The sequence below is a fragment of the Sus scrofa genome, chromosome 18 (assembly GCF_054392235.1).
Source record: "Sus scrofa isolate SSC_HxYL_T2T_F1_AM1 chromosome 18, Sscrofa_HxYL_maternal_Yorkshire_Landrace_v2.0, whole genome shotgun sequence".
NCBI lineage: Eukaryota > Metazoa > Chordata > Mammalia > Artiodactyla > Suidae > Sus > Sus scrofa.
The window spans coordinates 54,809,832-54,834,473 of record NC_139400.1 but is presented as its reverse complement, the minus strand read 5'-3'; the positions used below and the strand labels follow the sequence as shown (position 1 = coordinate 54,834,473).

At 45.1% G+C, this 24,642-nt stretch overlaps 1 protein-coding gene across 1 annotated transcript in view; it reads left to right on the top strand.

Annotated features, from left to right (window-relative positions):
- Positions 1–2,223, top strand: part of LOC146395061 (uncharacterized) — a 176,408-nt gene extending 174,185 nt beyond the window's left edge. Inside the window, exon 5 of the mRNA XM_085005669.1 lies at positions 858–2,223. Within this exon, the coding sequence (XP_084861795.1) occupies positions 858–1,004 (147 nt within the window). The 3' untranslated portion in view covers positions 1,005–2,223. The remainder of the gene's footprint in view (positions 1–857) is intronic.
- Positions 2,224–24,642: the final 22,419 nt, after the last annotated feature.

Genomic DNA, 24,642 nt, shown 5'->3' with positions numbered 1-24,642 from the left:
GTGTGTGCGGTTTTTTGGGCGCATTTAAAATGCCAAGCCCAATTGAAACAATAAAATCTCGTTTAGTTTTCCCTCATAGGAAACTTCTCAGGTATTTATCAAAATCCTAGAAAAATACATGCTTGTTAACATACTGCGATCCCCCCAAGAGATAGATATTTACAAAATTTGCTTTGGGTAGTGACGCTCCAAGAATATTAAAAAGTATTGCCTTTTCCACGGAATGAATCCTTTATCAGTTTTTAAAACAAAAGCAGTGGGAAAATGCCTTTGCTTTAAACAAAAGCTATCTTTCTCAGCATGAATAGAGTTACTAGGGTGGAAAATCAGATTAGGTTCCATTTCACTAATTATTTCTGAAATGAAATAAATGTTAACAACTCTCCCTTCCAACCTTGGAGCTATACACCTGGAATATTTATTTATTTCCCCTCCACAGAAAATAAGGGTGGGTGTTACCTTTAAGCTACATACGCATTTAATTAACAAATGCAAGGAAAATGATTCTAGCTGCATTTAAATAAGGTACAGGCATGTAGACTTTAAGAGATCTGACCTTAAACACGAAGAAAATATTATTGTAATTACTCCATTTGCTAAAAACAAATGATGTGGCATTTGAATTTAAGACTTCTATCAAAAAGACTTCTAATCAGTTCACACCTTTCCATTTTAATGGAGTTGGGCTTGAGCCATTGCATTTACAATTATCCAGGCTGACTTCATCCCTTTGAAATGACTTTAAAAGATTAGCATTCATGGATTATTTATTAGCTCCTCGTGACTGTATTTCCAAGAATGGAAACAACATATTGCATCAACGTCTAGTTTCCAAGTTTAACTCTTTTAATTAACAGCACGACCGTACATGGTGGCAAAAGGCGTCTCTGAAGTCACAGGACATCTTGTCATGCTTCTTCCTCCACGTGCGTCTTTCAGAAGTGGCCTTTGTTCCTGGCGAGCTCAGAAAGGATGCTAATCCCGGTCGTGGTGGCCGCCCGTGACGCCCTGTAAACACCGAGACTGCAGAAACAGGCTGCCCGGAGAGGCGCCAGCCTGCGGTAGCGATCGCTGATAGGGAACGCCTGTCTCGAGCTCAGCAGAGAACTCCTCGACGCGGTGGCACTGGCAGTTTAACCCAAACACACTTTCTGCCTAGATAACAAAAATGTCATGCGTGAGTCCCTGACAGCAACCCCATGGAGCTCCAGGTTTGAGGCGGTGTTGGCGGCGCTCGGCCTATCTGCCATCTGAAGCCCTTCATCGCCTGCCTGGCTGCAAATCTCACCTCTGAGTAAGTGCAAAACCGTGCAAGCATCACAGCCAGACCTCCTCCAGGCAAGCAAGGGACAGCAAATCTTGCAGTGAGGGATGCTCGGAGAAGTCAGCCTGGCCCTTGAGTTTAAAAAGCAGACAAAGCCATCTGAGGCTGGCTTTTCAGGGGTGCTCAGATTACTCCAAGAGAAAGCAGAATGAGAAAAAAAAAATAATAAATAAATAAACCACTGTGATGGAGAGCCTGGAAGAAAGCAGTGCTCAGGCCTGGATCCTGTAAGAATCTCCTCTGGAAAAGGTGGGAGGGTTGAAAGCAAGCAAAGGGTGGCAGTCACTGCAAGCATGGAATTTGGCTTAGGAAATTTGAGTCTTTGCGGTGCTTAGACTGACATACACCTCGCATGCGGAGGTTCTGAATGTATTTTGCTACCCCCCCCTTTTTTTTAACCTAATGACAAAACCATTAGATAAAACTTCGTGCTGCACTTTCAGAAAATCTGATGTCGCAAAGTTTATAAAATGTTCAAATGATGTCTGGTTACTTGCTTTGTAAAGCGTGTTCTGCAGAACCTTTTTGGAAAGTTCCATTGGTGCAGTGATCTGTGACGTTCAAACTATAATTTGATTTATGAAAAACTGACTTACACAAAGAGGCATCTCCAATATATAAAAGAGGACCCACCTGTAACATTTCCCCCAGGGGCCAGGTTGAAGACGGGGAATAGAATAGGACCATTTTTATAAAATCTGTTTCCTGTCTTGGTATTAAATGTCTGAGATCTCTGCTAAAGCAAATTTAAGTAGTGAAAATTTGCCTTTACTGAGGTAAAAATGGATTCATGTGATTTAAAATATGGAGCTGAGATGACATAGTTGTAATAATTATTATAATTCTTCTTCTTCTAATTCTTACTGAGTGCAAGGAATAAAAATTGACGCTATCAAAAAGAAGTTTTGAGGATAAGGATTGCTGTTTTGGATAACATAAGAACCAAGCCAGGGCGCATGAGAAAAAATTTGTCCTGGTTGATTTGATTTGTTTATTTGCTCATTGAGAGTTCAATGATCGTGCCATTCATTCATTCACTCACTCATTCACTGATTCAGCGCTTCTCCGTCCAGGGGTTGTGGTAAGAAGATACTGTGTTTGGAGATACGTGAATACAGCAAACGTAGATCCTACCCTCAAATAACTTAGAGTCAAATAAGAGAGAAAAAAGGTCAAGGCAGAACTATGAACAAGACAGGATATGATAAGTGGGAAAAGAGAGATAAGAGGAAGAGCCATGATGAGTGGCATTCCACGGGGAGGTTTTACCTGAGCAGATTCTGGGCAGATGATGAGCAGGGTGATAGTAAAGAAAATCCCCAGAATGCCTTGGTAGAGAAGGTCCAGCGAATCCTGCTCTGGAACAATCTATGTCCGTGAATGTGGAGCAAGACAGGAGCGCTTGCAAGTTTGCCTGCCTTACTGGGTGAGCACATGACTCAGCCCTCCTCTTGGTTCACTGCTGACTCTCCGTGTCCTTGGGCAAGACGCTTGTGGGCTTGGGACTAGTTTTAGAAAATGCAGTGACCATGACAAACTTCTAGACAGAATTCCAATATATACACCATCGTAGAGAAAAATTACACATATAGGTATATGAGAAGAAAAAAAATTAGAAAATATCACCTGTAATTCTAACACTCGAAACATGGTATGTTTATTCTTCTAGACTATGTATCTATTTATTTATTTTTATCTTTTTTAGGGCTGCACCTGCAGCATGTAGAAGTTCCCAGGCTTAGAGTCAAATCAGAGCTGCAGCTGCTGGCCTACGCCACAGCCACAGCGACATCAGATCTGAGCTGCGTCTGCGACCTACACCACAGGTCAGGCAATGCCAGGTCTGTAACCCACTGAGTGAGGCCAAGAATCAAACCCAAATCCTCATGGCTACTAGCCAGGTCTATAACTTGCTGAGCCACATTGGGACCTCCTTTTTAAAAGCTGTGTAGCATTCCATTGTATTTGTATACCACATTCTCTTTTTTTATTCATCTGTTGATAGACATTTGGTTCCTTCCAGCTCCTGGCTATGAACATGGATGTACAAATATCTCTTAGAGACCCTGCTTTCAGTTCTTTCAGATATATACCTAGAAGTGGAATTGCGGGATCATATGGTAGTTCTATTTTTAATTTTTTGAGGGACTACCATATTGTTTTCTGTAGCAGCTGCACCATTTGCCATTCCCATCCGCAGTGCTCACGTGCTTCAGTTTCTCCACATCCTTGTCAAAATGTCTCTTCTGTTCTTTGATAGTGGCCATCCTAATGGGTGTGAGATAATATCTCATTGTGGTTTCTATGTGCATTTCTCTAAAGTAGAATGAACCCTATAGAGGAAGAGGAAGTACCTCTGCCAGGGAAAGCCATGCTCATGAGCCAAAATTTGGCATCAAGTCCTAGACGTAGCTGAGTCCTAGTCGTAGCTTTAATGTTGGCTCATAACCCAACCCAGCCTCATCATCATCTCACTTCTTTCAGCCATACAATTGAAGACTAATACCCACCCTACCTTTGTTCTTGGTGCTGCCACAACGATGCTTAGAGCTAATCTTCAAGGATAAACAAAACTAACAACTTTGTTCCAAAGAGCCAGTCTTGCATAAACACAGTGTACTCTGGGCAACTTGTCAAGACGTCCTAAAGGTCCACAGGCCAAGGCAGGACCCTGAAATCACAGCACAGTAAACATTATTAGTGACTCACTCTAAATCCTCCGGTGATATCTATCTTCAAATATAATCCGCACTGAACCAAGCACTTATCACTTCATCTCACTGTGAGTCCGACCATATGTCTCCATTTCTCCCCCCTTCAACGACTAGAAACAAATTCAGAGTTTTGAGTTTCAACTGCTTCATTCTTGCGGCTGCTAAGACAATTACAGATTAAATAGGATGAACCAAGTGGCCATACTTCTTGTAAAGTTATCCCCAGAGATAAATGTACAATGTTGTTTCGGAGGCTGTGGTGGTGTCTGCAGTGTAACTAAGGTTGACAGACTGCCTGCATGTGGGTGGCTGTCTCCTTTCCAGCTGTGACCAACTGAATTATATCACCTGTCCCGTTTGATGTATTAGGATATGCCCAAGCTCAAGATGCATGTTGCTGCAATAGGGAAATTAATGTCCACCACTGGAGGCAATTAATAATGATTAGGAGCAAAACAGCGGGGTTAAATCTGTGCATTTAACAGAGTGTTCATGCACTTTTATACTATATTTCAGTCTAGTTGCTCAAAAGAGAAAAAAAACCTTTTGGGGAGACTAGAACAATCTTACCTTGATTAACGTGTAAACTTAGATGAAATGTCAAAGTCGCTTCAATGAGACATATTTATTCATTATTTACTTCATCTTCCCTTCCAGAGGTTACAGGAAAACATTGCACAAAAAGTAGTATCCTAAGGAGAGAGATGTTCAGATTCAGTGGAGTTGCTGGCAGAAGTCCTAGACTTTTTGAATTGCCACATTCACCTCATGGATTGGGGTGAGAAGTTCTTGCCTCTTTTAGTTTACAATTCTGTCGTTAATATACTTAAAAAAAAAAAGGCAACAAACTGGCACACTGTGTATTTGCAATGCTTGGTTTAGTGCAACTCCATAAAAATCTGTGTATAAAATACACAGTGGTGGGTAAATAATTTCCCTTTGGTTGCTAACATCTAGATATAAATTTGAATATTAGAAATTTAAATGGAACAAGAGATTTTGCTCCCCAAATGCAGAAAACACTGAAAGCAAATTGGTTATAAATCTATAAGACAGAAGAGCCTGAACAGTATTGATGTATGTAAAAGCACACATGTGCCTCTGACTAGGCATTTATGTCACCATGTATTAGCGGAAAGCAAGCACAATACAAATATTCATTGATCAGATATTTTATTAGGAAATTTCATTAAACAGATTAAAACATAATTGACCATCAGCTGGACTTTATAGCTCCGAGAAGATTATATACTTAAGTGATAATGCAATTGTCATTAATTAAAAACTATGAGATTAAGGTCTCGGAAAACTTCAAAGCCCTATTTTATTATGATAGAATCTAAAAATAGAAACTCTGAAATGATTCCTTCGCCCTGAACCTGCAATGGCTGGGGTGACCTTGAAATTCTCTTTGTAGCCTGAACTCATGAGACAGTCCAAGGCTACTCATGGGCTTGAGGCCTCCTCTCATTTCTCCTTCACTGTGTCCTCAAGAGTGACTCAGGCTACACCATCTCAAAAGAGACTCAGTTAAAATGAAAAATTTGGGAGCTCCCGTTGTGGCTCAGTGGGCTAAGAACTTGATAGAGTGTCCATGAGGTTATGGGTTAAGGATCCAGCATTGTTGCAAGCTGTAGCATAGGTTGCAGACGTGGCTCAGATCCAGTGTTGCTGTGGCTGTGGTGTAGGCCAGCAGCTAAAGCTCTGATTCGACCCCTACCTGGGAATTTCCATATGCTGCAAGTGCAGCCACCAAAAGGAAAAAAAAAAAATGAAAAATAAAAAAAATCAAATGAAAAATTCTGTCCGGAATCAGACCTTAACCCAGGTCTCCAGCTATTTGGATGTAACTGAAATATTTGATTGAATTTTAACAATAAACACAAATACTTGGCATCATTCTTCATGTGGGTATTTAGCATCCGGTGATTCAATGTCTACACAGGAGTTTAGTTTGAACAATGCATTCATTTAATCATTCATTTGTTCGTTAACTAGTCTTTTTGTCCTGACCACCATTATTTATTCATTTGCCTCAAAATCTCGACATGGCTGAGATAACAGTTAAGCCTGTGATTTATCAATGAATCTCACCTCTTTGCCTGCAGCATAACTTTGGTTATTTTTAGGAATCTCTTCATTCAACAGGGTTTTTTGTTTGTTTTTTGGAGTATTAACTGTGTGTAAAGAAGTCTTCTGGATGGTCAATCACAAAGGCATTAAAAAAAAAAAAAGTGAGGAATTTGCTCCTAAATTTATCAGTGTTGACCAAGTGCCAAGCTCACAACTCCATGCGGTAGGCATTATTCCCATCTACCTTTGAGGAACTCGAGCCCTGAAGAGATAGCTTAGGTCGCAGAATGGTGATTGCAGAGTCAGAATTCCAACCTCAACTCCTGTTTCCAGGGTCCCGAGGTCTTGTCTGCACAGAACAGCCATCTCCTAAGGCGCTGGCCAACCCAATAGCAGATTAGGTAGCTGTGTTCAGTCAGCTCCTCTCTCCACCAAAGATCAGTTTCTTAGTCAATAATTCCTGGGGGAAAAAAAATCAGAGATTGACTGAGTCTGCTGTAATTGCCAGACAATGCTGGTGTTGAGGTGCAGCTGCCACACCTAGTCCCAGCCTTTTCACAGACAAGGAGAAGACAGCACTTGACCTTCACAGTGGCCCTGGCCTTTTCCTGGGATCCATGCTTTTGCTTCTCAGCTTCCCATTGGATTCCTGGCTTCCCATTTATGGTCTGGTTGGTGCTGACAACAGGCTGGGCAATTTCTTTTCAGCTTGATGAACTTGAGCTGTTCTGCTTTCTCCCTAGATTTGATGCCCCCTGTAGGATGACAGTCATTGCCCACCTGCCCAGCCCTGGAGAACCCACCTGGTGTGGCAACCCCATAACCTTCCCTGCCTTGCCAAGGAGAAAGACATGGATAATGCAAGAACACAATGTACTGGTTCTTCAACCAGAATGCATTACAGTCTTCTGGGGACTTAATAAAGAGACAGATACCTGAACCCGTCTCTGAGCCTTCTGAACTTATAGGAGTGTGTTTCCACCCACTCCTCAGGGAACACAGATGCATACCCACACCTGAGAGGCACTCTCATGATGAGAAGGTCCTGTCTGCAAGCACACAGCTTCTAGCACTGGAACGGGAAGCTCATCAGGTTCAACTTTTTTTTTTTTCTGCAAGAGAAGAAAAAAAAGGAAATCTCTAATCTGCTGATTATTTCAGAAGATTATTAATCTTTCGGGTGTCACCACAGAGACTTCAAGCATGGGTAGAGTCATAGCAATTGTAGCCCTTTGCTTTTAGCAATTAGTGTAAGAAAATTATATTTCAGTTTAGCAGAATTCCTTATTTCTCTACTTATGAAAGAAAAAAAACCCACCTTACTCATTAGAGAACTGTTAGACCAGACTTAAATTTTTAAGCAGATGTCCATGAAAATTATGAAGAAGAATTTTACAAACTCGGTGTATCTACTCTACTCAGCTCTGAATCCAATTCAGCTCAATATTAGTGGGATAAAATGACACTCCTTGGGCTTTTCATACTTATTTTGGGTCTGAAGTCTGTGGGTTGGCATTATTTCTATGGCTTTTTCAAAAGGCTTTTTAATCTACCTTGATAAGCCTCACCCTAAAGCAAATCTAACTCAGCTAAAATTAGTTACCCATTATATTTTCAATTGGAATCCATGTAACCCTCTTGTGAGTAGCTACCATTTATTCCATCATTTTAGTGAGCATGTACTATGTGTCAGGCACTGGACAAAATGCATTATAGACACTGACCCATTTAACTACTCTCATTAACAATGACTCTCATTTCTCAGATGAGGGAGCTGGGACACAAGAGTAGAGGTGACAGAACCAGGACTGGTATCCATTTGTCCACGTGTTATACTATTGCCTGTGTGTACAGAAAATAGAACTGCCACTTTTAGGGACTTGATTCGAGTAAAGCAAATAACATTTGAAGTATTATCCAGTGCTGAGGCCTGTGGCTATAGCCCTCATGCGGGGAACAGGACATCTGATGCAGTGGGAAAGCATGTTATCCTAAGCTTTTATTCAGTGAGGTGCTGGCTTTGACTGGCCCAGATGTGCATCTGATCCATGGAAGGTCGTGGAGACCTGTGACTCTCCACACCACTGTATTTATTTAAAATGACCCGAAGGAAGACCCATACGACTTAAAGACCAAAGGCAGGCTTTCTTCTAATCCTCACACTAGCTAAATCAATTATGACTACCACTGACCTCAGGGTCCCAGAGTGACTCTTGGGATGCTCTGCGATTTTGGTTGGTTCCTATTGCTCTCAGCAGAGGCCTGGGCCTGTTTTGTTTTGGTCACACTTGTACGAATCTGAGCCACAGCTGTGACCTAAGCCACAGCTACAGCAATGCCGAATCCTTAACCTGCTGCGACACAGGGGGACCTGGATTTGTTGACTGAATTCACAGATTTCCTTCCTGAACAGAAACAGGACTGCTCATTTGTTTGAGGTGGAAGAGGAAGGAGTCGGGCTTCCAGACCCAAGTTAACTTACTTTAGCTTTTATCTTTGTAACTTAGGATTGCCTTTGCAGGTGCGCAGCCTGATCCACTCCAGCCCATTTTCCCCATCTCAGTCTTGAGCAGGCTTTTGACAAGGGCTCCGTGGCTTTGGATTTGTTCTCACCATTAGGAGGGCTATTGTCTGTCCTGCACCTACTGTGTACGGTTTGAGATGTTGCATATGCACTATCTCATTTGATGATGAATTATTATTAATCTGCCCTAAAGATGAAGAATTTGGGGTGGAAGGAAGTGAGTACCTTTGCTGAAGATCACAGCTTTAGAAAGGGGCAGAGCTGGAATGTGAGCTCAGATCAGCCAGACCTTCTCCCCTCGCCTCACAAGATGCCTATAAGATAATTGTTTTTTGGTTGGTCGAGACTAACGAGTCAACCAAAAGAACATGATACCAGAATCTGGAGTTTTGGCTCATTCTTCTGTGTGAGCTCTCTCCAATATGGAAAACAAAGGGTTAATCTCCTTCACACACAAGCCTATTTCTGACCCTCAGGGCAAAGTGGTGTTTCTGTCTTTTATCCTCACTGGTTAAAAAAAAAAAAAAAAATGCTGCTAACAAGTTTCAAGAAAGTCTGTAATCCAGAGTTGATACATAATGAAAAGCGAAATGGTTGCTTTAAAACAATTTAACGTTTTCATCTGAAAGTTGATGGAGACATGGATTCCTTTCAAGATCTTCATCATCTCATCAGCTCTATAGCTGGACAAATAAATAAATCGACCTGTTATATCACCATTCAAATGATTAAAAAGAAATAAAATGATGCCAGATGTTTATTTGGAAAAACCCACAGAACACATTGAAAACAATTTCTACTTCTGCAACTGGAAATTGGAATTGATCATTACTGGGCATTAAATGTGCGTATGTTTTTCTGAAGTTCCTAAATCTATTTAATTTCTATGTTGACAGAGATATTAGACAGCTGTTTGAAAATCTGTCTCTCTTTTGTGAGCTATGCACAAGAAATCTTTATGTTAAACCACAAAATGTCTGTGAGAGCTCTTCGGTGTACTCAGCAGCCTGTGAGTGGGATGTCAGGGGCTGGACGCAATAACCGAACCTCCATCCTCAGTGGTCTTGAGTGTCCCACGTGCACCGCCCTAAAGACATAGCTGTTGAGGGCAATGACTCTGAAGTGCTGCCTTGAAAGCCGGCTTTGGAGATTAGAGTGAAAGACAATGAATTAGGAGAACAGACATTCTCCATCCATGGCTTCACTGCTTACCCTTGGGGGGACATTTCTGGAATGTTCCTAGAACCTCTGCCCCTATTACCCATCTCAATCTCAACCACTTCCCTCCAAAGGGGCTACTGTGGGCACCAGGCACAAGAGAAAAGAGAGCCAACTTCATTCCTCAGAGTCTTTGAAGGGCAGGCTGATGAACTTGCTAATTGACTGCATCCTAGCATCGCTAAGCTTCTTGGAAAACATCTCCGCAGCCCAAACAAAGAAAAACAAAAACCTTTTGTGTTCTTTGTAGCTCAATTTATAAAAAATAGGGGAAAAAAACGGGATTAAATCTAGATGTCTTAGACCAGGGAAATGATAACATAAATTCTTCTAAATTTGCACAATACCATACCCATGAAAAAGGAAATTTACCAAAATCAAAAGTAGAAAGGAAGAAAGAAAGGGAGAAAGAAAGACAGAAAGAAAATGCATTTTATTGGTTTGCTTGGGCTACTGTAACAAAATACTAGAAACCGGTTGTCTAAACAGAAATTTATTACTGTTAAGTTCACAGTTCTGGAGGCTGGAAGTCCAAGATCAGGGTGATGGCAGGTTTGGTTTCTCCCGAGGTCTCTCTCCTTGCCTTGCAAATGTGCCCTTTCTTGCTGTGCCCTCACATGGTCACCTCTCGGCTTATACCTCTTTCCATGATAAGGACACAATTCATATAAGATTAGGGTTAACCCTAAGGACCCCTTTTAACTTTATCACCTCTTTAAAGACTGTCTAAATATGGTTATATACCATGGATACTAATGATTAAAACTGCAACACATGAATTTGGAGTGTGAGGGACATAATTCAGCCCATGACATGCATTTTCTTTCTTTCTTTTTTTCTTTTTTTCCTTTTTAGGGCTGCACCTGTGGCATGTGGAAGTTTCCAGGCTAGGGCAAATCAGGGCTGAGAGCTGCCTGCCTATGCCACAGCCACAGCAACGCCAGATCCGAGCCACATCTGTGACCTATGCTACAGCTTGTGGCAACCCCAGATCCTTAACCCACAGGGATCGAACCCACATCCTCATGGACACTCCGTTGGGTTCTTAACCTGCTGAGCCACAACAGGAACTCCAACACACATCTTCTTAACCATAATGCTGCCCATAATGAAATTGTTTACTAATTTCATAATTTAAGAAATTTTGTTTTCAGGCCATAGAGGGTCATGCAAAAAAATCCCCAAACAAACGATGTTATCTTCATTATAAGCTAGTGGATGACTTTCTGTTACCTCCTTTATTTATTCACTAGTTTAGAAATAAAATCCCATTTGGCAAAGGGAAATGATTAACTAGAATTCAAGGAATTTCAAAATGGCTCACCTAATCCTCTTGCTTTGGGGACTCAATAAAATGTATTTCACTATCCAACCAGAGCTTAAATTAAATAGCAGATTGATTGAAATCAAGGCAGTATGAAGAATATCCAGAAGACTAAGCCTCTTCAAGGAACTCACAGTGTGAGGAGACAAAAGCATAAATATATGAAACATTAATAATGACGCATGACAGTAATCCAAGAAATGTCATGAGGCAGAATGGGACGAATTACAGAATGTGGATGCCAGAAAGTAGGTGTCATGAATTCAGAGAAAGGCCAGTGACTGGGAGAGGTGATCCAGGAAGGCTTCCTAGAGGAGGAGGAGGAAGTTATCATGTTAAGTAAATGGGAATTGAATTCCCTTAGAAGAAGAGCTGTAGTTTCCGATTGTGATGGTGGGAGATGCACGCGGAATCCAAGTCTAGAGAAAAGGCTGGCGCTGGCTGTTTGCCTCCTTCATCTTCCAGAAGAGTGACAGGAGAGGGGCTGGAAAGGAGCTCCCATTGTGGCTCTGAGGTTAAGAACCTGACAAGTGTCCATAAGGATGCAGGTTTGATCCCAGGCCCCGCTCAGTGGGTTAAGGATCCAGCATTGCTGTGAGCCGTGGTGTCGGTCACAGAGGTGGCTCAGATCTGGCGTTGCTGTGTCTGTGGCATAGACCAGTGGCTGTGGCTCCGATTTGACCCCTAGCATGGGAACCTCCCTATGACGAGGGTGCGGCCTAAAAAGGGGAAGGAAAGAAGGAAGGAAGGAAGGAAAGGAAGGAAGGAAGGAAAGGAAGGAAGAGAGAGAGAGAGAGAGACATGAAAGAAAGGAAGAAAGAAAGAAAGGAAGAAAGAAAGAAAGAAAGGAAGGAAGAAAGAAAGGAAGGAAGGAAGAAAGAAAAAGAAAAAGAGGCGGGGGACCGGAAAGACCCCCGAAGCGGCTGTGAAAGGTGCAGGAAGAGAACAGGGACGGTGTCCAGAGCGAGTGCGTCTTCCCTGGGAACACGTCCCGCCAGCTGGCCCCGGAACTAGCCGTCCGCTGGGATGACACCGAGGACCCCTCATCTTCAGTCCTCGAGCTTCAGCAGTGGATAAATGGGCTCTGTTTTGGAGGCCATCAAAGAGGGGGAAATGTGTCAGGCAAGTTGGGAGATCCTTATCACTCCTCCACTTGGCAGATCAAGGTCAAGTCCTCTATGCATCCTCTTCAAGAAGGAGGTGGTGGACACAGACGACCCCTCGGCAGGGAGGAGGAGGAGGGTGAGGCCCTTCGGGGAGCCACCTGGGGTGTAGGAGCCAATGTGTCTGGGTTCAAACTCCTGCCCCCCCCACTGACTAACTGTGTGACTTTGAGCAAGTTAATTGATGTCTCTGTGTCTCAGTTTTCTCATCCGTAAGATGGGATTAGCAATCACACCTCTCAGAGTTGTTTTAAGGATTGAGATAACACACGTCTTGATATTTAGGTCACACTCAAGAAACGCTGGCATTCATGTTAGAGCTGGTGACAGCGGCAGGCCATTTGGGGAGTGCAGATGAGATGTGGGGTGAACTAGGGCAGAAGCAATGAGAGCCTGGGGAGGATTTAAAGAGGGCAAACGATTATGTGTCCACAGAGAAAGCCAGAAGGTGTGGCCGTGGGGCCCACATCCCTGGGAGGAGGAAAAACGGTGGCTTTGCCTGAAGTCCACGGACAAATCACCTGACCTCATGAATCAAGTGGGGCTATCGAGCCACCCTGGAGCCCTCACAGGATGGCCACGCACAGTAAACGAATAAGTACATGCCAGCGCTTGGTCAGTGCTGATGTTACAGCATGTCTGTAACATCAGAGAATCTCTCCATTCATAGGATTTCCTCTCAGCAAATGTCTGCTTGCCCCTGTAAAACGTCAGTGACGTTTAGCCACACCCATCAGGTCATTTAATTACTGGCTCTTACGCTCGTGACCGAAGTTAATGGCACAGGTGTTGTGAAGTACCTTCTTTTGTAAATAACAACACCCGCAAGGCAGGGAACGTGAGGCCACAGAAAACTGCGGTGATCGTGACAGCAGCAATAGCAGTCAAGCCACGGAGCTTCCTCCCCACAGGTCTGTAATTAGCTTATGTCACCGAGAGGCCATAAACAGAAGCTCCTGTACATCATACAGGCCAGGAGATAACAAGGTAAATAGCCAGTGGTTAATTCCTCCATGTAAGAGTGTGGAGTGCGTGGCAAATAGGTTTGTGACCGTGCTTAGTACCGTCTCTGTACAGAATGGTTTTTGTTAAGGATGCGTGAGCTCAGAGTCCAGCTCACTGTGCCTGTTCCGCGTTGGAAGTGACCCAAAGGCTCACTTACTGGGGATCTCCTAAGGCCTCCCTTGAAAATGGTGAGAGTGGCTTGGAGGAAGCCTGGAGGTTGCAGAAAAGCATGGCAAATACATTCTCTTTTGCAATGGGCTGAAGCCCATCATAATTTGCTTTGGGAAAAATTTTGATTTCTCAGAGAGTCTAGTGTAGCCTCATTCAAGTTTAAAGCAGAGCTCTAAGATGCAAGCAGAAGATTCACCCAGCCAGGGATTGCACAGAGGCCAGAAGTCCAGAGTTCAGGGGCGGCCTCCCTGCCTCCCTAATGTGCATAGCAAGTCCTGGGCAATTGTCATGCACCTCAGCTTGTCCTGGCCTGCTTTGCACTAAAGGCAGGCCACTCCCTCCACATGGTGCTGGATTCTCCTCCATATTGCTTCCTGTATCTGGAATCAGATGACCACTGGCAGATGAGTGCATAGCAAAACATGGCCTATATAAATGAAGGAATACTATTCAGCCTTGAAAAGGAAGGGTGTTCTGGTACATGCTACAACACTGCTAGACCTTGAAGACATCGTGCTGAGCGAAAGGAGCCAGACACAAAAGCATAAATATCATATGATTCGCTTACAGGAGGTACCAGAGCAGTCACATTCGTAGTGACAGAAATTAGAATCGAAGTTACAAGGAACTCTGGGGGGAGGGGTAATGGGGAGCAGGTGCCTAACGGGTACAGAGTTTCTGTTCAGGATGATGGCAAAGTTCTGGAGATGGACGGTGGTGATGGCTGTGCAACGTGAATGTGCTTCATGCTGCTGAATCCTACACTTAGAAATGATTAAAGTGATACATTTTATGTCATGAATATTTTACAATTTTTTAAAATGTGGTTCCAAAACTAAAAAAATCAGAGACATATCCACATGTCATAAAGAACTTGCTCCAATGAATCCAGCACACAGACATCTTATCAATGTGTGTGTTATGTGTTGTTTGATTTATGTCTCCTTTCTGAAATATGAAATTTGTCACAATTTTTTTTTAGGGCCCCACCTGCAGCATATGTAAGTTCCCAGGCTAGGGGTCGAATCGGAGCTGCAGCTGCCAGCCTCCACCACAGCCACAGCAACCTGGGATCCAGGCCACATCAGCAACCTACGCACAGCTCTTGGCAATGCTGGATCCTCAACCCACTGAGCGAGGCCGGGGATCGAACCTGCATCCTCATGGATACTAGTCAGGTTCATGACCACTGAGCCACAATGAGAACTCCCACACTTTTTAAAGATATGAGAAGTTTGGGACAAGCAAGAATAAATATTTTTGGATGGGCTGTGCTTTTGTGTTTGGATATCTGAAAGCATTTTTTTTTTAGAGGCTGGTTGAAGCTTCTAAAATTTTAAGCAATTACAGGTAGTGATAAATACTTGGCTAAAATCCTTCTAAAGCGTCTGGTAATCATTTTAGCTGTGAAAACCTAAGATGAGTTCAGACACACAGTTATACTAAAATCTTTCCCTCTTGCCTACCTCTCACACAGATTATGGAGGGAATGTGTTCTAGACAATAAAATCTAAGGGGAAAAAAATTGCCATCCTGTTTCAGCTCTGCCATTAAACCCAACGATGGCGGCCATTGTCGTGTGAAGGGAAAAACAACAAGTTTACAGTTCCTCATTTCCCATGGTAAACAGATTGCTTATTTTAATTTTGAAAATAAAGCGATGGAGGCTATGTAGGTCTGTAAATAAGAGTGTGCTTCTCAATTTTCTGCAAATGCTTAAGTGGTTTACATCTGTTTCCTCCCAGTTGTATTTCTCAAACATGAATTTCCATTTTAAAAAGAGTCGTAAAATCACTACTGTTTCTCTGTGGATCTATTAGCAATAAAATAGCCTACAGAGGTTTGCACAGCCATGGAAAATGTACAGTGATAATAGGCTGTCCTGCTGTTACATGGCTTATGCAAACTTCACATTTATCACGGCAGAACCATCTATCCGCGGGGTTGTAGCACTGCAAACAACGGAATAAAGAAGACCAAGAGAAGGAAGATGAGACCGAAATCTCTGTGTACACATCATTAATCAGACAAGATGAATTCTCAAACTTGGAAGCGGGTTTCCTCAGAGCCAAGTGAGCAAAGGAGCAGGAGGGGGGCGAGGGCCCAGGTTGGTCACCATCTGCAAAGTACATCTTTCCAAACAATCACCTCCAACACACAAAAGCATTTGCTTCTCTCATTGACATGTTGTGGGATTCACTAGGGCTTTCATATATATATATATATATATTTTTTTTTTTGGAAAGAACCAAGCCAGGTCATCTGTTGAAAACTTTTAGTCCAGCAGATGATGCAATTATTCTTTTCTTACTTTAAGTAAAAGGGCTCAAAATGGACCCTTGTGTGCTTACACATCAGTGAGGCATCTCTTGTCGGCCTCTACTCGCCCTGTCTAGGAAGCTGCTGGGTGACACACAGCACATTTATCCGGCCCCTAAAATCCCACATCATAAGTGGGACTGAGTGTTCATATTCCTCCAGCCCCACTTTGCATCCCAGGGAAATGCTACCATATACACAGAGAAGGTGATTTCCCCCCCCCCCGCCCCCGCCGAGTCTACATTCATTCACTAAAGGTCTGGAAGGATGGCCAGGGGCAGGCATCAACATGCCTCCTTCCAAAACAGGCAGCAGAGGCACCTCATCCAGGAGGACCGTGTGTTTCCCAGTCTTCTGAGTTGCCCTGTTCCCCTGAAATAGAAAAGAATCAATGACATATAAAGTATCCCCATGGAAGTTCAATTGCTTGGCCTCCACAGCCCATTCGATTTAATGGCATATCTTTTAACGTGTGTAAAAGTGTTTTTGTTTTGTTTCATTAGTTCAATAGAGGGAGAAGTTGGAGAAAAAATTCTTTGGCCTTTAAGAGGGAAGATGGAAGAGGTACCTTTGAATGAAACCCTCCCATGAGTGCCCACTGATGCTCAACCCTGGAAGTTTGACTGCTTCAGGAATAGACCCAGATAGGGATGAATCAAAGGAAAACAGTTGGTGAAGGGAAGACAAGAGGAGGTGTGTAGCTTGTACATCTAACATCCCATCATTGCAGCCACTCAAAGGCCATGTTTTTTTATTTAGAGTGGATCCTGTTCTTTTGAATTAATTCATATCGCTTGATTTCTTGTGGGGGCACTTTAGTTACATATCCCCCAAATCATCAGATCACTTCAGACAGGTGAGTGGGAAACAATCCAGCTACTAACCTCAACCCACTTGTGGATCAAGCAACCAGTTATTTTGACGCATCAATGTGCTCTTGGCTTGACAGCATATGTACTTCTCCTAAGTGTATCATTGTTGAGGGAGTAGTGTTTGATTGCATTTTAGATTAAATCTTCTAGCACAGAGAACTATAGTCCGTATCATGATGATAACCTATAATGGAAAAGAATCTGAAAAAGAAGATGTATGTATATGCACACCCACACCCACACGCAGAACTGAATCACTTCGCTGTACGCCTGAAATTAACACAACATTGCATGTCCACCGCACTTCAGTTAAAAAAAACACATAGCTCTGGAGTTCCCGCTGTGGCACAGTGGGTTAAGAATCCAACTGCAGCAGCTCGGGTTGCTGGGGAGGAACGGGTTTGATCACCCATGGGTGCAATGGATTAAAGGATCGGGTGTTGCCACAGCTGTGGCAAAGGTTGCAGCTGCAGCTTGGAATGAATCCCTGGCCCAGGAACTTCCATATGCCACAGAAATATATATATATATGTCTTGAATATTCTCTGGTGTGCTGGTCCGTGATCTCCCAGGAAGTGGTGAGGTGGTGGTTTTCTGTGATTCTCTAAACACTGAAGCTGGCAGGACTCTGAATCCAGACTCCAGCTGCCCGGCCGCTCGGGTCATCTCTCCCGTGTCCGTAGTCTTCTTTCCCCAGAGGCTCCGGCTTACCCCCCTGTCTCCGAATTCTCTGTGGCAGCAGCAGGTTTGATCCCACTCCCAGGGCTCCCCATGCCTAGCTGACTGGTCCAGGGACTGAATGGCCACAGGGGCCGTTCCAGCCTCGTGTGGTGCACTTGAGGCAGAGAGGGATGCGCCGTCCGGGTGGCCCAGCCCCACGGCCACTCTGAAGCCTCGGAGGAAGGCGGGCCGCCCATCTCAGGCTTGGTGGGGAGATGGGTGCGCGGTGCCGCTCTGCCTCTTCCCTTGGCGCTCTTACGCCGTGTTGGCAGCTCTTTCGTAAACAAAAACCCAGCGTTCACTAGCAAGACTGCCAGCTCTGCAGAACTATTTTTAGGATGAAGTTGGAACCCCACCTGCACCCCAGTGAGGGTCCTTGGCCATTCTGGGAGGTGTTCATTTGACCCCTTTTGATGGTTCCACGCTGGCTGTGTGGTCTCGTTTCTCCTGAATCTCTCTGGGAACCCCTCCTGGGAAATCCTCTGTCTGAAAACAACGCTTCAGATTCCATCCTGGGTCCCTCTGCCAATCACTGGCACCCGGACCAAGGCCTGATCATAGCAGTCGTCAGAGTAGTAACAATAATTGCTACAACTATCTGGAGCTTTCCCTCTGCCGGCTCTCACCATCCAAGGCCCAGACAGGCTCATGAGCTTGGCCAAGCTACACAGTGGGGTCGGTGTTGAAGTTGGGATTGAAGTCCACGGCTTTAAGCCCGGGTTCTACGTCCTTCACAATCCGGGCATCTTCATGGTGGCTTCTGTTTGCCAAGTGGAAAGAGATCCTTTGTTTCCAGCCCCAGAGGTGCCTGGTGGAGACCCCGTGCATGGGGGGCTCTGGGCCGGGCCTCTCTTTCGCACATTTCATTCTGGCTCCTCCCGCAGCCTCGACACCCCCCCTCCCCCACTATCCATCTTCTACACAGCAGGGCAGGGTAATTCGCTGCATGCTAGGCAGTAACTACATAGTAATAACAATAATTCTTGGTACTTAGAGCTCCTCATCCGAGGACGTCACCCAAGCTGAAAGAAATTTAAATATATCTGTTCACGGCAGCGTGGGGGCACGGGGGTGGGGGTGGGGCTCATGCTCAGACCCGGAGAGAGATGGGCACAAGTGAGGGAGGGAACACCCAGTCCTTCCCAGTGGGGCCTTCCTGACCGGACAGTGGAATTAAGAAGGGAACCGAATGGGGAAAGGGCCAGGCGGGCTGGTCTCTCGCTTCCCTGAAGCTCCTCTGCGTTTGAATCTTGTCAAGTTCACTGTCTGCCCAACCGTCTGGCTTCTGGCGTCGACGAGAAAGAGCTGTTCCCCAGCTATGCCTCTGCTGAAATTAGCCGCCAGCGTCCAAGTCTTCTCTCCAGAGACCTTCCCCAGGCAGGCACTGCTGGGCTCCGTGGGGGTCTGATGCCTGCACCTCATCACCATCCACTTGGATCCCCGTTCCTTCTGCCCCTGGGGATGCGTCCTTGTTTCTGCTGAATTCAGGAGAATCCGCACACAGGCTTCTCTGGGCAATATGTTCCCCCCAAGGCTCCCAGGGCAGCCTGGGCTGGGCAGGGCTCTCTAGCTAAGGGCCAGCAGTCCCAGAACCTCATTTTTCTTCTCCTACCCCCACCAGCCATCTGCCCCTTCCTGGCTAGGAGGAGCCTCTGGGCTTGCGTCTTACCTGCTTGGACCCAAAGGATGTGCCCCTCTCCACTAGCTTAGTCCAAGGTCTGCCCCCCCATAGGACACACAGGAGAGATGGATGCACTGCAAGGGGGACACTTAACCTGGAAGTTAACTTAATCAGTGGGGGAAATCACCTGTAATCTTGGATTAAGTCACTGCTGGAGTTCCTGTTGTGGCTCAGCAGTAACAAACCTGACTAGCATCCATGAGAATATGGGTTCAATCCCTGGCCTTGCTCAGTGCGTTAAGGATCCAGCATTGCTGTGAGCGGTGGTGTAGGTCGCAAATGCAGCTTGGATCCTGTGTTGCTATGGCTGTGGTGTAGGCTTGCAGCTGAAGTTCCGGTTTGGCCCCTAGCCTGGGAACTTCCACATGCTGCAGGTGGGGCCCTAAAGTGACAAAAAAAAAAAAAAAAAGAGTAAGTCATTGATAAATAAGTCAGGCAGAGAAAGACAAATATCATATGATATAACTTATCCATGGAATCTGAAAAAATGATACAGAAGTTCCCATTGAGGCTCAGCAGGTTAAGGACCCAACACAGTGTCTGTGAGGATGCAGGTTGGATCCTTGGCCTCGGTCATTAGGTTAAGGATCCGGTATTGCTACAAGCTATGGTGTAGGTCACAGATGCAGCTCGGATCCAGTGTTGCTGTGGCTGTGGCATAGGCCGGTGGCTGCAGCTCAGATTCGACCCCTAGTCTGGGAACTTCCATATGCCACAGGTGCAGCTGTAAAAAGAAAATTTTTTTTTTTGTAAATGATAACAAGTGAATGTGTTTACAAAAGAGAAATAGACTCACAAACATAGAAAACAAACTGATGGTTACCAAAGGGAAAGGGTTGGAGGGGGAGAGGAGATAAATTAGGAGTTTGGGATAAACAGACACACACTGCTTTCTACAAAATAGATACACAACAAGGGCCTACTTTATAGCACAGGAAACTACATTCAGTATCTTGTAATAACCTGCAGTGGGAAAGAATCTGAAAAAGGGTGGATATACATATATCTGAATCACTTTGCTGTATACCTGAAACTAATACAACATTGCAAGTCAACTATACTTCAATTAAAAAACAAAAAAGAGGGAGTTCCCATTGTGGCACAGCAGTTCATGAATCTGACTAGGAACCAAGAGGTTGCAGGTTCGATCCCTGGCCTTGCTCAGTGGGTTAAGGATCTGGCATTGCCATGAGCTGTGGTGTAGGTTGCAAAGGCAGCTCGGATCACGAGTTGCTGTGGCTGTGGCGTAGGCTGGCGGCTACAGCTCCGATTAGACCCCTAGCCTGGGAACCTCCATGTGCCGCGGGAGCAGCCCTGGTAAAGGCAAAAAGACCAAAAAAAAAAAAAAGAAAAAAAAGAAAGAGTAAGTCCCTGCTCTGATTCTCAGACATGTTGAAGTGAAATACCATCTCAGACCACACCAGCACCTTGGCAGAAGAAGAACATAGTGTGACGATGCACGGCTTACTTGCAAACCACTGTCCTGGAGGCAGAAAGATTCATGGAGAAGTAACACACATCGTTCTGACTGTCAAGGAGCATATATTGTCTTCGAGGGGAGACAAGATATAAACACACACAAATCTTGATGTTCGAGTATGCTCCAAATCCTTATTCCAAGCAGGTGCCACGCTCTGAGATCAAAAGGTGGTTCTCACTTCAGACTTGGTCGCCGTAAGAAATCCATAAGAAAGCCAGACGATTTAGTCCAGGTAGATGAGAAGCCATTTCCACCGTAAAATCACTGGAGCTGTTCCCTCTGACTCAAAGCAAATACATTTGTCAAATACACCATAAATATACATTTGCACTATTTATTACCTCTGCCTATAAAAGAAAATTGTATTAGGTGATTGTGCTGAAAATGTGTCAAAAATATAATTTGCATCTCTTTTATGTGGGTGTTTTTGTGTGTATTTGCTATATTTCAATTGGCTAATATACATATATATCTCTGTAGAGACATATATAAATGCTGTTTAGTTCTTCTGATCTTTGTTTTTATTTTCTTAGTATAAAAATTCAACGTAATTTGTGATTCTAAAAATATTGCTTTTGAAAAATACGGTATGGATGCTTCATTGCCTTAATTCCCATAACCCAATACGATAAAACATTTACTAAAAGTATATTAAAGAATGTCCTGAAGGATTTGCTTCTCTTTGACAAACTGTCACTGGAGGATTGGGCACAATGGCTTCTGAGGTGCCTGAATTTCCTGGAGTCGCCCTCTCTTCAGTCAGGCAGGTTTCCCCAGCTCTCCCTTCCTTGTCTGGATAAGAAGGCTCACTTTCCCCTTTCGCAATCCCACCACCCAACTGAGTTCCCGCTCTTGGAGCTCATGCTTTACCCGTGTCATGGACTTTGAAAGGAGGTATATTCTTTTTTTTTTTTCTTTTTTTTTCCTGCCTTTTTAGGGCCACACCCAAGGGATATGGAAGTTCCCAGGCTAGAGGTTGAGTCAGAGCTGTAGCCACCGGCCTACACCACAGCCACAGCAATGTGGGATCCAAGCCGTGTCTGTGACCTATACCACAGCTCATGGCAACACCAGATCCTTAACTCACTGAGCGAGACCAGGGATCAAACCTGCATCCTCATGGATCCTAGTCAGATTCGTTTCCACTGAGCCACAATGGGAACTCCGAAAGGAGGTATATTCTTGTGTATTATTATTATTATTATTTATTTATTTTTTGTCTTTGCTATTTCTTTGGGCCGCTCCCACGGCATATGGAGGTTCCCAGGCTAGGGGTCTAATCGGAGCTGTAGCCACCGGCCTGCGCCAGAGCCACAGCAACGCGGGATCCGAGCCGCGTCTGCAACCTACACCACAGCTCATGGCAACGCCAGATCCTTAACCCACTGAGCAAGGCCAGGGATCGAACCCACAACCTCATAGTTCCTAGTCGGATTCATTAACCACTGTGCCACGACGGGAACTCCTTGTGTATTATTTTTATTTACAGCATCTGAAAGCATGTTCATATTGGCAAAAAAAAAAAAAAAAAAAAAAAAAGACTTCTGCAATTCTATCTCCTGCCAGTTCCCCTCAACCACTTTAGGAAGCAGGTCAACAGGCCCCTCTGTTCGGGGGGAAGAAAGGTTAAACCCCAAAAGAGAGATTATGTCACCTCAGGGTCACACAGAAAATCCTTAAAAGAGTAAAAACTCAATGCTCTGTTTTGCCGTTAGAAATATCATCTTAGCTTCTCTCCTCATCTCCAAGCTGCAGACGTATTATGTTGTCCTGAATGAGCCAGTGTCTAGGGCTAAGATGTCCTTCCCACCCCATTTGGAATTCTGGAAAGAGACCCCCTCTGAGAGTTCCCCTGGGCGCTCGGCCTCACAGTGCGGCCGGGCAGCGAGGATGCTCTGACCTGAGTAATGCGTCCCCCTCCCAGGCCTCCACCCAGTTCTTGTGTTGAAGCCCTAACGGCCAAGGTGACTATCTCGAAACAAGGTTTTCAGGAGGTAATTAAGGTTAACCTAGTTAAGAAAGATGGGATTCTTATCTGATAGGGTGGGTGGCCTTAAAAAAAAAGAGGAAGAGAGAAAGATCCCTCTCTCCATGTGCATACTCTGAGAAAAGGCCATGTGAGGCCGCCTGAGAAGGTCTGAACCAGGAAGGGAACTATCAGCAGAAACTGACACTGCCAGAACTTGATTCGGGACTTCCAGCCTCCGGAATTTCGAGAAATTACCTTCCATTGTTTAAGTCACCCAGTTGGTGGTATTTTACTATGGCAGCTCAAATAGACGTAGACAGAGATCTTCAGGTTTTCCTTTCAAGTCAAAACATACGTCTACGTGGCACAGGCAGGACCTAGAAGCTGCTCAGAGTCTGGCTGGGAAAAGCTTGCCAGAGGCAGGTTCCTGCGGGTGAGGCGGCCCCATCGCAAAGTTGCAGAGTGGACCCTGAGGGCCAGGGGCTGCTGCAGAGCCCTGCTCAAGTGGCAGCTCCAGACTAGGAATTCCACCGGCCTCAGGTTTCGGCCACCAAGGCCAATAGGGCCAGCGGTTCCCAGGCAAGCATCACCCCAGAGACGAGGAGTCCGAGGACCACACACCCAAGAATCTCCAACCTTCCCTGCTCAGTGTCACCTCACTGGCCTCCCTTCACACATCAGAAGAGCCCCAGAGGGGAAGAAGATGGGGTAGGAGGGCTGTCTCTGAAAGATGGCCGGTTTTTATCAAAAAGTCTTGGCTTTTCCTTGCGGCTCTGAGGGTTAAGGATCTGGCATCGTCACTGCTACAGCTCAAGTCTCAGGTTCAAGCCCTGGCTGGGGAACTTCGGCATGCCATGGGCATAGCCACAAAGATAAAAACAAACAAAAACGAGTTTTGACACCACGTAAAGGATCTGTTAAATCATCTAGAAGTGGAATCAGAGAGCTAGTCCCCTCCTCCTGAGGAAGTGTCGTCACAGGCCAATAAAGATGTATCTGTTCCTTGCCCACATAGGTGGTAACCTGGGTTGAATTTATGATCTACTACAGAGGACACTGTGGGGAGGGCGCTTCTTCCCCGGGAGAGGTGGGGTTGGGGACCAGACCCTCTGCAGCCAAATCCTCCGAAAGTGAGCATCTCAGGAGTTTGTGTAGATGATGCCCGCCCCTCCCCCTTCAGCCTTCTCCTGTTTCCTGTCTTATCATGTGTAGGCTGTGCTGTGTTATTTAATGCATTGGAGGATGTTCACATTAATTTTTATGTCTCTGTGTCTTCCCAACTATGTTATAAACTCCTCTTGGGCAGAAACTCAGAGGGTGCCAAGTACAGAGCTCTGGTAAATATTTGTCCTGGTGGTAGTGCCTGGCATGGTGGGACGTGAGTGTGTGGCTTTGGCACTGTGTCTCAAAATCCCAGCGGAGGACTCCTGGGGGCTGCCAGCCCTGGCGTCAGCTATGGGCCCTCGCACGTGTCACGTTCCGTTTCAGGACCCAGTCTCCACATCGGTGGCACGAAAGCGTTCATCGAGGGGCCCAGGAAGAGTCCCTCTGAGGATGAGAATGCGTTGATGTCTTAGTCTATCTTTTCTTGTCTTTCCATCTGAGAAGTGGAGCACCCGTTCTCCAGCTCTGGACCACTGAGAGCCTGTCCTGGGTGTCTGTGTAACAACCTGTTAACTGCCGTCACCATTTTACAGACAAGAAAACTGAGGCACAGGGTGCAATCTGCCCAAGGAAACAGCGTTGGCGAGGGTTCGAGCTGGCTTGAATGCAGACGGCTCTGGAGTCCTGCCTCAGCCCCCACACTGTGCTGCCTCCAGCATCAGGAATTATTAGCCTGTAGGTTGGCTTTAGGGAGGAGACAGGAGCCCACGGTTCCTGAACTTGCAAGCCTCAAAATCGTCCCTACAGGGAGTTCCCGTAGTGGCTCAGTGGTTAACGCCGAATCCGACTAGGAACCATGAGGTTGCAGGTTCGATCCCTGGCCTCCCTTAGTGGGCTAAGGATCTGGCGTTGCCATGAGCTGTGGTGTAGGTCACAGACACGGCTGGAATCCCGCATTGATGTGGCTGTGGTGTAGGGTGG